The 13,346-nt window shown below is 49.3% G+C and overlaps 1 protein-coding gene across 1 annotated transcript; it reads left to right on the forward strand.

The window, feature by feature from the left end:
- The first annotated feature begins 7,280 nt into the window (after positions 1-7,280).
- On the forward strand, positions 7,281-8,629 carry Hoxc4 (homeobox C4). The gene is made up of 2 exons (XM_057792159.1): positions 7,281-7,757; positions 8,236-8,629. The coding sequence occupies exons 1-2, from the start codon at positions 7,319-7,321 to the stop codon at positions 8,589-8,591; spliced, it is 795 nt and encodes a 264-aa protein (XP_057648142.1). The 5' UTR covers positions 7,281-7,318; the 3' UTR covers positions 8,592-8,629.
- The last annotated feature ends 4,717 nt before the right edge of the window (positions 8,630-13,346 follow it).

Raw genomic sequence — 13,346 nt, forward strand, 5'->3', positions numbered from 1 at the left:
TGGGGCGTCTTAGGTCAGGGGGCAGGGAAGAGGTTGTTATTAACCCAAGCATCGCTGAACTTCCACAAGAGAGAGGCGTCCCGACCCGGTCCTCTCTCTGTGGAAAAATTACACAGTATCAAAACAAAACAAAACAATAAAAAACCTTGCTTTTAGTGACTCATCAAAGAATGAACATGGCTATGGGAGAGGAAACAGAGAAGGTTTATTAGTTGTAAATAAGGAGACTGAGCAGAAGCCCAGCAGTTTGGGGAGGTTGAAAGTTTCTCCTTCCGATGGGAAAAGGGAGCAAGAGGTCAGTCGGCTTCCTCCTCCGAAGAGGCAGAGTTCTTGACTCTAGTCCTCCACTTCCATCCCGACCCTAACCCACTCCTCTCTATCTTAACACCCCTACCCCCTTTCCCTTCCTTGCCTCACCTGCAACGCCTGCAGTGAAGGAGGCTGAACCGCGGTCCCGGGCTTAGGTGGCATGAGCCACCCAGAAAAGACAGCTTCCTGCTTCTGGGATGGTCAAGTAGAGGGGCCTCCTGGCTGTGGGGTAACAATAGGATCACATCGCCTGATGCGTGTTGGGATCCTCAGCCGGGACCACAGGGCCTGCGGTCCCAAAGGCGCCTTGTAGTCGGATTTCCTTCCCTGGGTTGCTGGTCGCCCGCCAGCACTGAGCCCAGGTGTTCACCAGGCAAAGGGTCCCGAGCCCGCATCCTGCTTCTTCCCGTCTCAGTCCAGATCTTTTTACACTTTCTTGGGGGTAGAAAAACAACCCACAAAGCCCGGCTCCCAGGCCAGGCGCCAGGGGACAGCTCAAATGGGGAGGATCGCGCAGCACAAAGTGACTCCGAGGCGGGTGGGCAGGATCACATCGTTGCAGCCTTGGCACGCCTGGGACCCTGTGGCCTGACCATTTCCTTGGAGTGTAAGGCGAGGCGGCCTAGGGACCCCGAAACGCGCCCACGGCCGGTACTTCTCGGGAGAACTCGGGAATGCGAAAAGGGAGCCCAAAGATTTAAACACTGGGAGACAGAGTCGTCCCGAAGCAGCCCTAGAGAAAATCAATCACGTAATTAAAACAGGGAGGGGTGAGACTTGGGCCGGGGAGGTGAGGTGAGCGGGCCGGGGTTCTGTGGCCTGCGTGCGGAGGAACGAGGTGGCCAGCGTGCGGGTGACTGGCCTGCCCGCCCGTGGCGCCCTGCCGCCGCGGGAAGTTCAGAGCTCCTTGCTACTGGTCCCAGCAGGGCTAGGAAGAGCAGCCTGGGACCCTTCCCAGGCCGATTTGGAGACGGCACAGCTCTTTCCCAGGCTTCCCTCTTTTTATGGGGTAAAGAAGCCAAGTGGCAGTTGAGGCTGCTTCCTGATCCCAGTGGATCCCACGGATCTGCCCAGGCAAGTTTGACAGAGAAGGGTGGGGGTGGCATCTAACTCCTTTGTGTTTAACCCGAAGCAGGGTGGTAGTCCCCCAGTTTTTCAGGCACCTATTTATCCCCCTTTGGCCTTATTTCCCCTAACCCACGATCCAAGGCATCCCTACCTTTAGGATGACTCCGGTGATAGACTGAAGCTTGGAAGGAGGCGGCAGGCCACGGGACTTTACTACAGGGGAGATTGGGGGCTGAGCACTGGGCCCCCTTGAGCAGGGCAAGAGCAGGAAAGGCACACAGAGGAGAGAATAAGGCGTTCCTTTCCTTTCTGTAGAAAGAAGATGCACGATTGTTATTGAGGTTAATAAAGGTAATGATCTGCTGTGACTGGGTCAAGGACCGCACAACTGTGCAGTGCAGTTCCTTCTCACAGAGGATCTTTGGGGCGTCAGGGATTCCCCACCTTGGCTGTGGTTGGAAAGAATGAAATGAAGCCTTCCTTATCTTACTATGACCTTTCTTCTCCCATCTCTAAAGCACTCTAGAAAAAGAAATTCTTGTTCTCTTCACCCCTCAAGTCCCTCCACTTTGGTCTTTCCTCGAGGAGTACCTTTCTTGGGAAGGAGTAGAGTTCTTTGAGCAATTACCCATCCAAGTTCCCAAGAGTCCTGCTGTGATCCAAGAGCAGACACAGGATTCCCTTGCCCCTCATGGAATAGTCCCTCTAGCCTTAGCCTTTGCTTGTCTGCTTGTCTTGGTCCTGGGCGCCCAATCTCGCATGTGGCTCTGCGGCCAGAAACACATCAGAATACCTTGAAACAGCCCAAAAGAGTTTCGGGTTTCCTCAACTGTGGGAGTTACAGAGCCCTAATCTCTAGATCTTCTCAAGACATACTTAGTATCCTTTGAAAGTTCTCTTAACAACAAAGTTCAGGTTTCCAACCTCCAACAAAGCAAAGTTCCTGCATCCTTATGTCAGGGTTTACAACCATATTTACAGGTCAGGTTTGCATCAGAGAGAAGGGGGTACCTCAACACAAATCTTAATGGGAGACACAATCCAGCAGCTTTGAAAGGGAGTGGGGTTCACCCAAACTGAGATGAACAGAAGGTGGGGAAATTCAACCTCTAACTAAGAATTTCTCCAGCATAAAAATGAAGCATCAAATTCGTTAGCCCAGGGCCTTCATTTTGCCTTCCACATTATAACTAGTTATTGAACTCGCTGGAAGATCTAAAGGCCATTTGCGAAGAGACAAATTTCAATGGAGTTTCCCCATCAATAACCCCATGGCAGTGACCTATTGGAACAAGTCAAACACCAGAGGTGAAATGCAGGTCACCCTGTCTAACCAATATTAAAATGCGGCCACTTTTTAAAAAGCCACTTTAAATGAGATTTGAGGAAAATTGAATTCCAAAGAAGGCAAGACGGAGAGATCCACAAGAGCACCATGCCTGTGGTCTTCAAACAAACAGGAGAAATTCATCTTTAATATTTTAAAGGAGGGAAATTAACATCTTACGATTCTCCCACCCCCCATGATTCCAGGAGGGGGGAAAGGTTGAGTATTTTCTAGTGACATGTTCAGGTTATTAAAATCATTTTAGACCAATTTATTACTTTTACTGACAAGAGATTTAAGGAAAAAATCAATTAAGTATTTGCATATTCTTTTGCATACATTAGTCCGTCCTGATGGCATAAGGAAAGGAGAAAAACATACAAATACACATGTACACACACAGAGATACACAAAGGGAAGAATAGTATAAAATCTTGTTTTAGTTTGGGGTTTTCAAGTTGCTCTGGTTTGCGGGGAGGGGGGAGAAAAAAATCAAAATGAAATGAATTGCCTGATTGCATGCCATCTAGAAGTCAATTTATTTGAGAAAAAGAAAAGACACATGCTGTAATTTTTAATCCCTAAAGCAATAACAAAGTACATACATTAAAAACAACTGCAAGCAACCTGGACTTCAGAGAGTGGGAAAGAGTGACCCTCATTTTCCTTCTCTGTACAGTTGAATCCTGAATTGTTTCTCTCATTAATTTATTTAATTAATTTATTTTTGTCCCTCAGAAAATCCAGGGAGTATGAGGTGGATTTTTTACTGCAGCACAGAATCTGTGAAGCCACTAGGGTATCTCAGCCAGCATCTTGTTACTGGGGAGGGAGGAATATGGGTTAGCCAACGGTCAGTATGGTAATCCAGGCACAATAAGGCCTCTCACAACAATGGACACATATTTTTCTTCAGTGGTGTCAGAAGGGAAGCGCTTTGTACTGAAACCTGTTTCCGAAAGAGAAACCAGATCGAGATTTAGAAAGGAGATGGGGTGTGGGGCAGCATGCAGAGAGCATTAGGGTGCTGGCAAAGATGGTCAGAAAGCATAAAGAACCAACTGGGACCGAGCAAAGCAGAGGGCAGAGCCTTTGGGAGGCATGAGGCAAGAAAGGAAAGTGCAAAATAAGACAGGCCCAAATACAAAAATTCATCACTGGGGAGTGCCTCTTTAGTACCCCCTCCCACACCACTTCAGCCCCTGCTACAGGAAAAGACTGCCTTATTTGTAACAATGTTCAGGTAAACATGTTGTATGGGTATATGTACTGAGATATTTAACAATGGTAACAATGTTCAGGTAAACATGTTGTATGGGTATATGTACTGAGATATTTAACCCACCTGGTAGTCAACTTCCTTTTCCTACACTACAGGAGCACCCAGAAAGTTTTTGCTTGTTGTTTGGTTTTATTTATTATTTTTTGTAAGTTATGCAGATGAGAGTGGACACATTTGGGGGGATTTCATAGACTTTAATTTCTTTTTATTCATGTTGAACTAGCTGAGCAAACCCGGAATGGGAACTCAATTTATTAATGACTCTATAAAAGATATTTGATATTTTAACAAATATTAATAGCATGTATAGATATGTATTTGTTAACCATAAGAACCAAAAACAAACTTGGCATTAAGTTTGAGGCCTCTGCTCCTTTAGACTGGCTCAAGGAGAGTCTCTTGGACTCACCTCTAGGAACTAAGGAGTCTGAGGAACGCAGGGGCATTGCCGTGCTGGGTAATGCCTTGGGAAGGATGCCTTAGTGAGTTCAAGAGGGTCAGACACAAGGAAAAAAGGGTTGGGGTGGGGCTGGGAAACCGGGAAGCGAGCAGACCCACCCCTCACCTGTGTAAGAGAGTGGGGCAGAGTGAGGCAGCAAAGCAGGTGCAGACCTAGAAAGGGTGGAGACTGAAGAAGCTCTTTACTTTCCCTCACCCTTCCCACCCCACCCCTGCTCTCTGGGGCTTTGGATTCCCTGATGGGACAATTGGGACTGTTGCTCTTCCCTTTACCAACTTCCAGCTACGTGTAGTTCAACGCCTCCCCCCCCCCCCCCACACACACACATCAGCAACAAAGAGAGAGAAACAGAGACAGAGAGAGACGGAGAGTATAAAAGAAAGTTAAAAATTTTCACACCACTCCCGGCCACCAACAACCACGGGGCGGGGCGGCTTTCTGGCACTCACGGCCTTGAGCTCCTCTTCCAAGCCAGTCCTCATACCCAGGTTCAGGTCCAAGTAAGCAAGGCTTCTTCAGAAGCTTTGGAGGTTTGGGAGTCTGCTGTGAGAGATGACTCACCTCTAGGGAGTTCCTTTTCCCTCACCCCGCTACTGCGGGGGGGGGGGGGGGCGGTGTGCTAGGGGATAAGGTACCTAGGACTTAGAAGCACCAAGTCCTGGGAACCAAGCCCTAGCAGGCTCGGGCTGGGACTGAGGCCCTAAGCATTGGAACCTGGAAGGCAGCCAAGGGCCCAGGCCCAATCTGTCTCTTTGGGCTTTGCTTGTGGCTCCTTCCCATTCCAGCCCTCAAAGCGAACCCTAATTTGGAAGTGGGGATCCTCTCACATATCCCAAAGGTGATGAAAAAGAACCTTGGGAATCTCCTCTTTTCAGTATCTCTCTCATGGGGCTTTATTATTTTTTTTTCTCTTCCCCCTCCTCATTCCCTTAATTGCAGATGTTCTAATTAAACCCTCAAATAGTTGTTACGCTGTTTTAAAAGGTACTTATTCAAGTGTCAACCAGGCTGGGCTGGGAGGAGGCAGCACGGGCGGCGAATTAAAGGTGGATTGACTAATCACGGCTGCGATCATAATAATAAAATCAGAGGGGAAAAAAATCACATTACGACTTTTTGTAGAAAGGAGGGAGCAGGCAGCCAGCGGCCGCCAGCTCTGCGCCTCCGACACAAAGAGTGCGGGCGATTCTGCGAGACTGATTTATGACGTTTTACAGCCCTATAAAAGCTGTAGCGTCGAGGCAAGCGCTCCTACCACCGCTGGCAGATTTAGTCTAATAAATAAAACATAAACAGTTAACTTTATGTGTCACTTTTATTGTTATCAAGTAAAATATAGCCGAGCCCCGGCAAGCTATGATTTTAAACTATAATTGTTATCAAGCACAACACGGGGACCTGGCTCCCTCCCTGGGCTTCCCCTCTGCTGCCCCCAACTAATTCTGAGTTCTAGAAGATCAGTTAATTGGAGTCCGATGATGAGGCCACTCCTAGCTGAGGAACCAGGGGCAGGAAGAAGAGCCCTTCCTTGTGTCCTCTCTCCTCTCGGGCTCTGCCACCTCCCCTGGGGGTATTCTGTGGGTGGGTGACAGGGAGGGTCAGGGTGAGAACCCTGCCCTGCCGCCAAGCTCAGGGACTTCAACTCTTCTTTTTGGAAGCAGCCTGGAGCTGGCCCTGGGGAATATGTGTTTACATGTAAACATATGTGTTACACGGCTATAGTCCCTTGCTGGAAGCAAGCAGGCTCTACCCACACAGGCCTCCTTGAGAGTAAGGAATGAAGGGGAAACTCTCGGGGCTTTAGTTGGGACCCCGGCTTCAGAACACTGACTGCTGGAAGCGCTCTCTCTCTCTCTCTCTCTCTCTCTCTCTCTCTCTCTCTCTCTCTCTCTCTCTCTCATTTTTTTTTTTTACCAGGGCTGTTCCGAGCCAGTCTGGGAGGTGCTGTGAGAAGGCCAGGGAACCGGAGTCACACATGAGCTACCAGCTACCAGTAGGAGATATCCTCTGCTCTGGGACCTGGGCCAGGAAGGACAGTGGGTAGCAGGGAGGTCAAGGTTTCTGAAATCTGCTTTTGCCAACCACTTCCTGTCTCTCTTCAGCCGGGGGCTCAAGCCCTAGACCTCCAGAAATGACGTCAGGATCATTTGCATCTCGCAGCCTCAACCTGCCTAGTACTTCTGGGACCCTGTCTCGAAGGTCCCTTGGCCAAGAGAGGGTTGGGTGAGTGTGTATTGGGGAGGAGAGCTGGACTTTAGGTTCCTTGGATGGCGTGAGGTACCTCAGGCTCTCTAGCCCTCCAACCTCAGCCTGGGCCCCTCCCTATGCAACCTCCTCTGAAACCTTCATTAAACTTCCTCTTCCTGCGAAAGAGGGGCGCTGCCCTGTGACCTACACAGACTGCAAAACTATTGCCATAATGGAGACCATTGGAAAGGCCCTGGAGCCGAGGCCCACGGGTCACACTGGAGGCCGGAGAAGGGACCCTGGGTCGGGGCTGAATCACAGCCTCCCGACAGCCCTCAATGCCCAGGCATGGGAGCCGAGCTGGGAGCCTCCCATCTCTTATTGCAGGGGAGGATTGTCAGTCTGGCGGGGTGTGCACTGGTGAGCACCCCAGCTTCTGCCAACCATCCCCCACCCCCACCCCACCCCCACCCCAGCATCAGCAGCACCACACACACACACAAAAAATTGGATACATTTTGAATAAAGCGATTCGGTTCCTTATCCGGGGACTGGGTTGCTCGGTGTGATTGGCCGGCGGAGTCACATGGTGAAAGTAACTTTACAGGGTCGCTAGCTAGTAGGAGGGCTTTATGGAGCAGAAAAACGACAAAGCGAGAAAAATTATTTTCCACTCCAGAAATTAATGATCATGAGCTCGTATTTGATGGACTCTAACTACATCGATCCGAAATTTCCTCCATGCGAAGAATATTCGCAAAATAGCTACATCCCTGAACACAGTCCGGAATATTACGGCCGGACCAGGGAATCGGGATTCCAGCATCACCACCAGGAGCTGTACCCACCACCGCCTCCGCGCCCTAGCTACCCAGAGCGTCAGTATAGCTGCACCAGTCTCCAGGGGCCCGGCAATTCGCGAGCCCACGGGCCGGCCCAAGCGGGCCACCACCACCCTGAGAAATCGCAGCAGCTCTGCGAGCCGGCGCCTCTCTCAGGCGCCTCTGCCTCCCCGTCCCCAGCCCCGCCAGCCTGCAGCCAGCCAACCCCCGACCATCCCTCCAGCGCCGCCAGCAAGCAGCCCATAGTCTACCCTTGGATGAAAAAAATTCACGTTAGCACGGGTAGGCAACTTTGCTTTTTGCCCCCCTCCCCTCTTCCTGGCGCTCCCCACCCTCCCTGGCCCCCTCTGGCCCCGTCCTCCTTTCTCTCCTTCCCCCCCTCTCTCTCCAGGAGCGACTCTGGGTTAGCACAATTGAACTGGATTTACGAGCGAGAATGGGTAATTACATCCCCCATAAATTTTATGGCTTAGCTACTCTGGGCAGTCCGAGCCATGTGCTACGATCTGTTATGTATGTGTGAAAACTATGCTCGCTTTCTAAGGGCGCATAAATAATTCAGTGTCGTTACAATGAGGATTCCCCTCTTATTACACTACAAAGTCTCCAGCTTCCTTCAACTTCTTTATAACCCATTTAGCTTGATGACTTTATTCCCACCACTCCCTCCTGTTCCTCAAAGCTGAGGATGGGGTGAGGGAGGGGGCGGGGAGCTTGATGCCTCTGAACCCCACTATTTGCTTCCCCTCCCCTCCCCCAGTGAACCCCAATTATAACGGAGGGGAGCCCAAGCGCTCGAGGACAGCTTACACCCGGCAGCAGGTCCTGGAATTAGAGAAAGAGTTTCATTACAACCGCTACCTGACCCGAAGGAGAAGGATCGAGATCGCCCATTCGCTGTGCCTCTCTGAGAGGCAGATTAAAATCTGGTTCCAAAACCGTCGCATGAAATGGAAGAAGGACCACCGACTCCCCAACACCAAAGTGAGGTCAGCGCCCCCGGCAGGCGCTGCACCCAGCACCCTTCCGGCAGCCACCCCTGGTACTTCTGAAGACCACTCCCAGAGCGCCACGCCGCCGGAGCAGCAACGGGCAGAGGACATTACCAGGTTATAAAACATAACTTACTCCCCTGTCCCCACCCTGTGCTCCGAGACCCCTCACACACAAATTGACTCTTATTTATAGAATTTAATATATATATATTGGTTCTTCTTTCTCTTCCTCCTGCCTCCTTGTCAATTCCAAACAGACAAAACAGATAAACAAGCCCCTTGCCCTTCTCCCTTCACTGTTAAGGACCCCTTTAAGCATGTGGTGTTATCTTAGCATGGTACCTGCTGGGTTTTGTTTTTGTTTTTTAAGGCCATGGGGGGGGTATTTATTTTTTAAGAAAAAAGCTGCAAAAATTATATATTGCAAGGTGCGATGGTCTGGTATGGGTGAGTTTCAGGGGAAAAAAGAAAAAGGAAAGGGAGATTTTAAGTGGATTCTCATCTTCTCTCCTCCTCCTTCCCCCTCTTTCCTTAGGCCTTTTGCATTGAAAATGCACCAGGGGTGGTTAGTGAGGGGGAAGTCATTTTAAGGAGAACAAAGCTATGAAGTTCTTTTGTATTCTCGTGGGGGGGGGGTGGGAGGAGGGGGGAGGACAGCAGACAAAGCTAAATGCATCTGGAGAGCCTCTGGGAGCTGTTCAGTTTGAGAAGCCAAAAGAAAATAAAAATGAACTTTGGGTTCAGAGAGGCAGTCTATAGTTAGATGCTCCCTACCCCATCGCGGTTATTGTGTTTTTGGACTGAATTCACTTGATTATTGTAAAACATGCAATAAAGAATTTTAGTGTTGATGTGAAATACCCCATGATCAATAATAAACCAGTGGCTGTGAATTAGTTTTACGTCAATGTCTGATGGCTTCTTTTTAATCCCTCTCCTTCTGGCCTGGTGACATCTCACCTTCTCCACAGTCTCTAAGTTCACTCTGAGCAAATACACAAACCTTAACATTTGACCTCAGGTGTTCAGGCCTATTGAAAAATCAGTCTGGGTAAGGGATAAGGCAGACTGTGGAGGGTCCCACTGCTTCTTCTCTCCGACTTCTCAGAAAGACCAGGCCTTGGGTCCTTAGCGTGGAGCTGAGCATGGGGTGGGTATCCTCTCTTTCCCTTGGTCAGATCTGGCTCCCTCTTTTTGACTTCCTTTTTTATACCCCACCCTCCTTGTCCTTCAAGCCTGCCAAACCTGCAGACTAGAAGGCAAGTTTAGGGAAAGCGAGGGGAAAAAGTTTTCCTCTTTCAAGATTTTTTGGGGTAAGACTTTGAGGATGATTTCCCTTCTTCAGTTACATTCTTCCAAAGGGTGAAGGGTTTAGAGCCGCTGGTTCTGAAAACTGACCTGTCTGGATAGCATGTCTGTTTGTTTAGCCTTGGGGAAAAGGCTGAAGTGGAGGCAGAGAGGCCTGCAAAGGCCCTTGCATGGGTAGGCCTCAAAGGTTGATGCCTGGAGGTAGCTAGCAAAGGAAGAAAGGACTCTTCTGTTTTTCTGGAACTTCTGATTCTGATCTGCCAGGTGTTAGAGATTCAAGAACTACTCTCTTCCTATAATTTTCCATGTCCTGGCAGAATGTAGGCATCTGAACAAGGCTTTGAGGTTGTGGATAATAGAGTTTTCTCGGGTATGGGGAGGTACACTGCCAGGAAAACTATCTGGAATTATCCAAAGGACTAACTCAATCCAAAGGACCTATCGGGTCCTGGAGACCAGGCCTTAAGTTTAGCCTCCCCATTTTTCTTTCTTCTTCTTCCTTTTTTTTTTTTTTTTGAGGGGGGGGAGAGGTGAGGGAAGCTGTTAGGAGCTTTCTCTTAGGCAGTTTATCTAAACTTTGGGATGGAGAGGCTACCTGAACCTCCTTTCTCTACTCTGAATCTTGGAGTGAGAGTCAACAACAGACGGAGAAGACAACAAGTTGTGAAAATCTCCTGGATGTGTTTTAAATTTCTTTTTTCTTGAACCGCTTGCTGACTGATCCAGAGAGAAGAGGCTGTAGGCTGTGCTGTTCTCTGGCATGTGGCTATGTGTTGGGGGTTCTGCTTAGTCCTTGAGGTCCTGCCTCAGTGGTGTCTGGAGACAAGAAAACATGCTGTCTGCAATGTGAGGAAGCAGAGCCAACAATTATCTGGAGTTATTTTATGTAATCAAGCAAACTAGGGCCCTAATCTGACTGTAGCCCCAATCATCTAGAGGCTAGTGCCATCCTAGGGCTGAGAGGGATGCTAACTGTGGGAGAGCTGCAAGTCTGCCAGATAGGCCAGGGTGTTTGGCGTGGAAAGAAGGTGAGATGGAAAGGAGTGGGGTCACCTTCAGAGCCGCAGTTTCTTGCCTGCTTTGAGCTTTGGCGAGTTTGGGAGAGGACTCTCTGCATGTTGCTTCTGAACTTTCTCCTGGTGCTTTGGGAAGGGAAAGCAGCTTACGAAGGCTGGGACATCTGTTCCCTTTCTTTGAGAGTTTCTGTTCTTTTTCTTCTTGTGGCACACAATGTCATTATCTCTATCTCTTGATCCGGAAAGGGGGGACATCCCAAATCCACGCATACTTGACAAATGTAGCAAAATTAAAATATTTTGCATTTGGGTTTTTGAAGAGTTGGGCCTCTGATCTCCAGAAATGTCCCTCTTCTTTCTCCAAAGTTTTCCTTTGCCTGGGTCCTGGCCACGCAGAAAGCCTGTCGCCTAGCTGGGCAGGAGGGGAGCATGGGCTAACCTGGGTCTGGACTCCAAGCTCTAGCATCCCTGTTCTCCATGCTCCTGATGCTTCCTGGCCTCACTGGGCAGTGGAGGGCAAGGTTTCCACTGGAGTTGAGTAGAGTGGTAGGGGAAGGCTGGGGGTGGGGGCGGGTACCAGCCCAGGTTCACAAGAAGGACACAACATTTTCTCTCTCATTGTCTTTATATTCATCAGAGCCTCTGACCTCTCCCCCACTCCCATCCCCACCCTCCTAAGCCCAGTCCTCGCTCAGTACCTAGCCTCCAGATAGGATGTCACAGTCTTTGTAGGACTGGGGATTTCTTGCCCAGACTCATGGGAGAGGAAAGAGCATGAATGCCTGCTAGTCCAGCTTTGTATCCTCTTCAATGGCCAAGTAAAATGAAGACCTGTGAACTGGGGGCACAAATCTTCCAAGGACCTTCTTTTCAAGCATCCGGGATCCCCACAAGTCCCAAATCCCTTTGCTGTGTAAGTAGCTAGCGCTCCATTTCCCCTGGGGTAAGGAGAATAAATCCAAATTCGGTATTCCACTAAATTTTTGTTTTGACTACAGTTGTTTGAGAGGGAAGGTAGGAAATCAAATGTGGATGGAGAGGATCTGCTTGGGGAAAAATGGGAGTCCACACATGGGGAGGCAGATTGTGAGAAAACAGTTCAAAAATGGAGATAACCTAGAGAAAGTAAGATTAGCAGGGAAGGCATGGGCTACTTTGTTCTCTGAGGATCTCTTGTAGTTTGTGTGAAGTTTCCTCCAGTTCCGAATGTCTCAGTTTTCTTCTGTAGAATTGTATATTGAAAGAGAGAGAGAGAGAGAGAGAGAGAGAGAGAGAGAGAGAGAGAGAGAGAGAACCAGTGCAGGCACAAGCCATGTGTTAAAGGTTTGCCAAAGTGTGGGCTACAGTGACCTCTGCTCTGGAGGGGTTCTCTGTTTTCCCGGAATTCAGGACCAACCCAGAAAGGACCCTTAAGAGGGCACCGTGGCAAGGAGGAGAGGTAGCTGGGCACTTCAGTTCTTTCTCAGCTTTTTGTCAGGTTCTGTATTCACAAAACTACTTCTCCAAGCTTTCCTGAGCTTTGATCTGGCACCTCACCTTTGGGCAGCTAATTAAAATTAAAATGCCTCTTTTTCTAGAGGCCTCTCCTAGGCTTGGTAAAAGAGATGGAAGATCCCCTAACTCCAGCGGCCACCAAAGCAGATGGAATATTTATTGCCTCTCTGGATGTCATTACCTAAGAATACAATTTTATGAACCTTCTAATCTGTTAACTTGATTTATCTGGATGGGCAGAAGCCCAAAATAAACATTTGGAGAATTTAGGTGGGAAAAAATTGTCTTTGCCTCTGACCAAGCTTCCTCATAGAACTGTCTGCCCTTCTCAGACTGCTTCTTCTACATCCAGAATCTCTAACCCCATTTTAATCTTTTTTCCCCCTGTGGTGTGTGGCAGTTTTGGGGTGTGCCTCTTGAGAATTAAACAGATGGGATGCACTATTTGAACTAGAGACTTCTGCAGCCTTGCACACCTTAAAACCTGCCCGGCAGGGAGTGGAGCAGGCAGAAACTAAGGCCAAAGGGAAGGAGATTTGACTATAGGCTTCCCAAGGCCCGGGTCAGCTCTCACTCTGCTCTGTTTCACAGGACCTAGGGAAACACACATCCACGCAAGCTGCTGCCGGAAAGGCCACAGCTCCCTTCCGAGAGACCCGACTAGCCCCAAGAAAGAATCCGAAGGAAGGCAGGCGGGAAAAGGATCCGGGAAGGGAGAGTGTTACAGTAAAAGGAAGGGTTCATTTTTAGATGTCCTGTTCCCTTCAACACTGGCCAGACCCTCTCATTTGTAGCTTGGGGCTCTGCTCCTCCTGACCCAGGGGTAAGGGTGAAGCAAAGGCCGTTATCTCGGCTCACTTCCCTGTTTTGGAATCCCTCTTTTCCCAGCCCGAGTTTAGGGACTGGGAGAGGAAAGTATATTTGAATTTGGTGGCGGTGTGATGCGGATGCAGATACCCTGACACAGAGTCAAACCACTAGCCAGACCCTAGCCTCTCTCCGCCAGTCTCTGGCTGCTTGGGAAACACCTCACGAAAGAAATCAGTTGGGGGTGGCGG

The sequence above is a fragment of the Chionomys nivalis genome, chromosome 17 (assembly GCF_950005125.1).
Source record: "Chionomys nivalis chromosome 17, mChiNiv1.1, whole genome shotgun sequence".
Lineage (NCBI taxonomy): Eukaryota > Metazoa > Chordata > Mammalia > Rodentia > Cricetidae > Chionomys > Chionomys nivalis.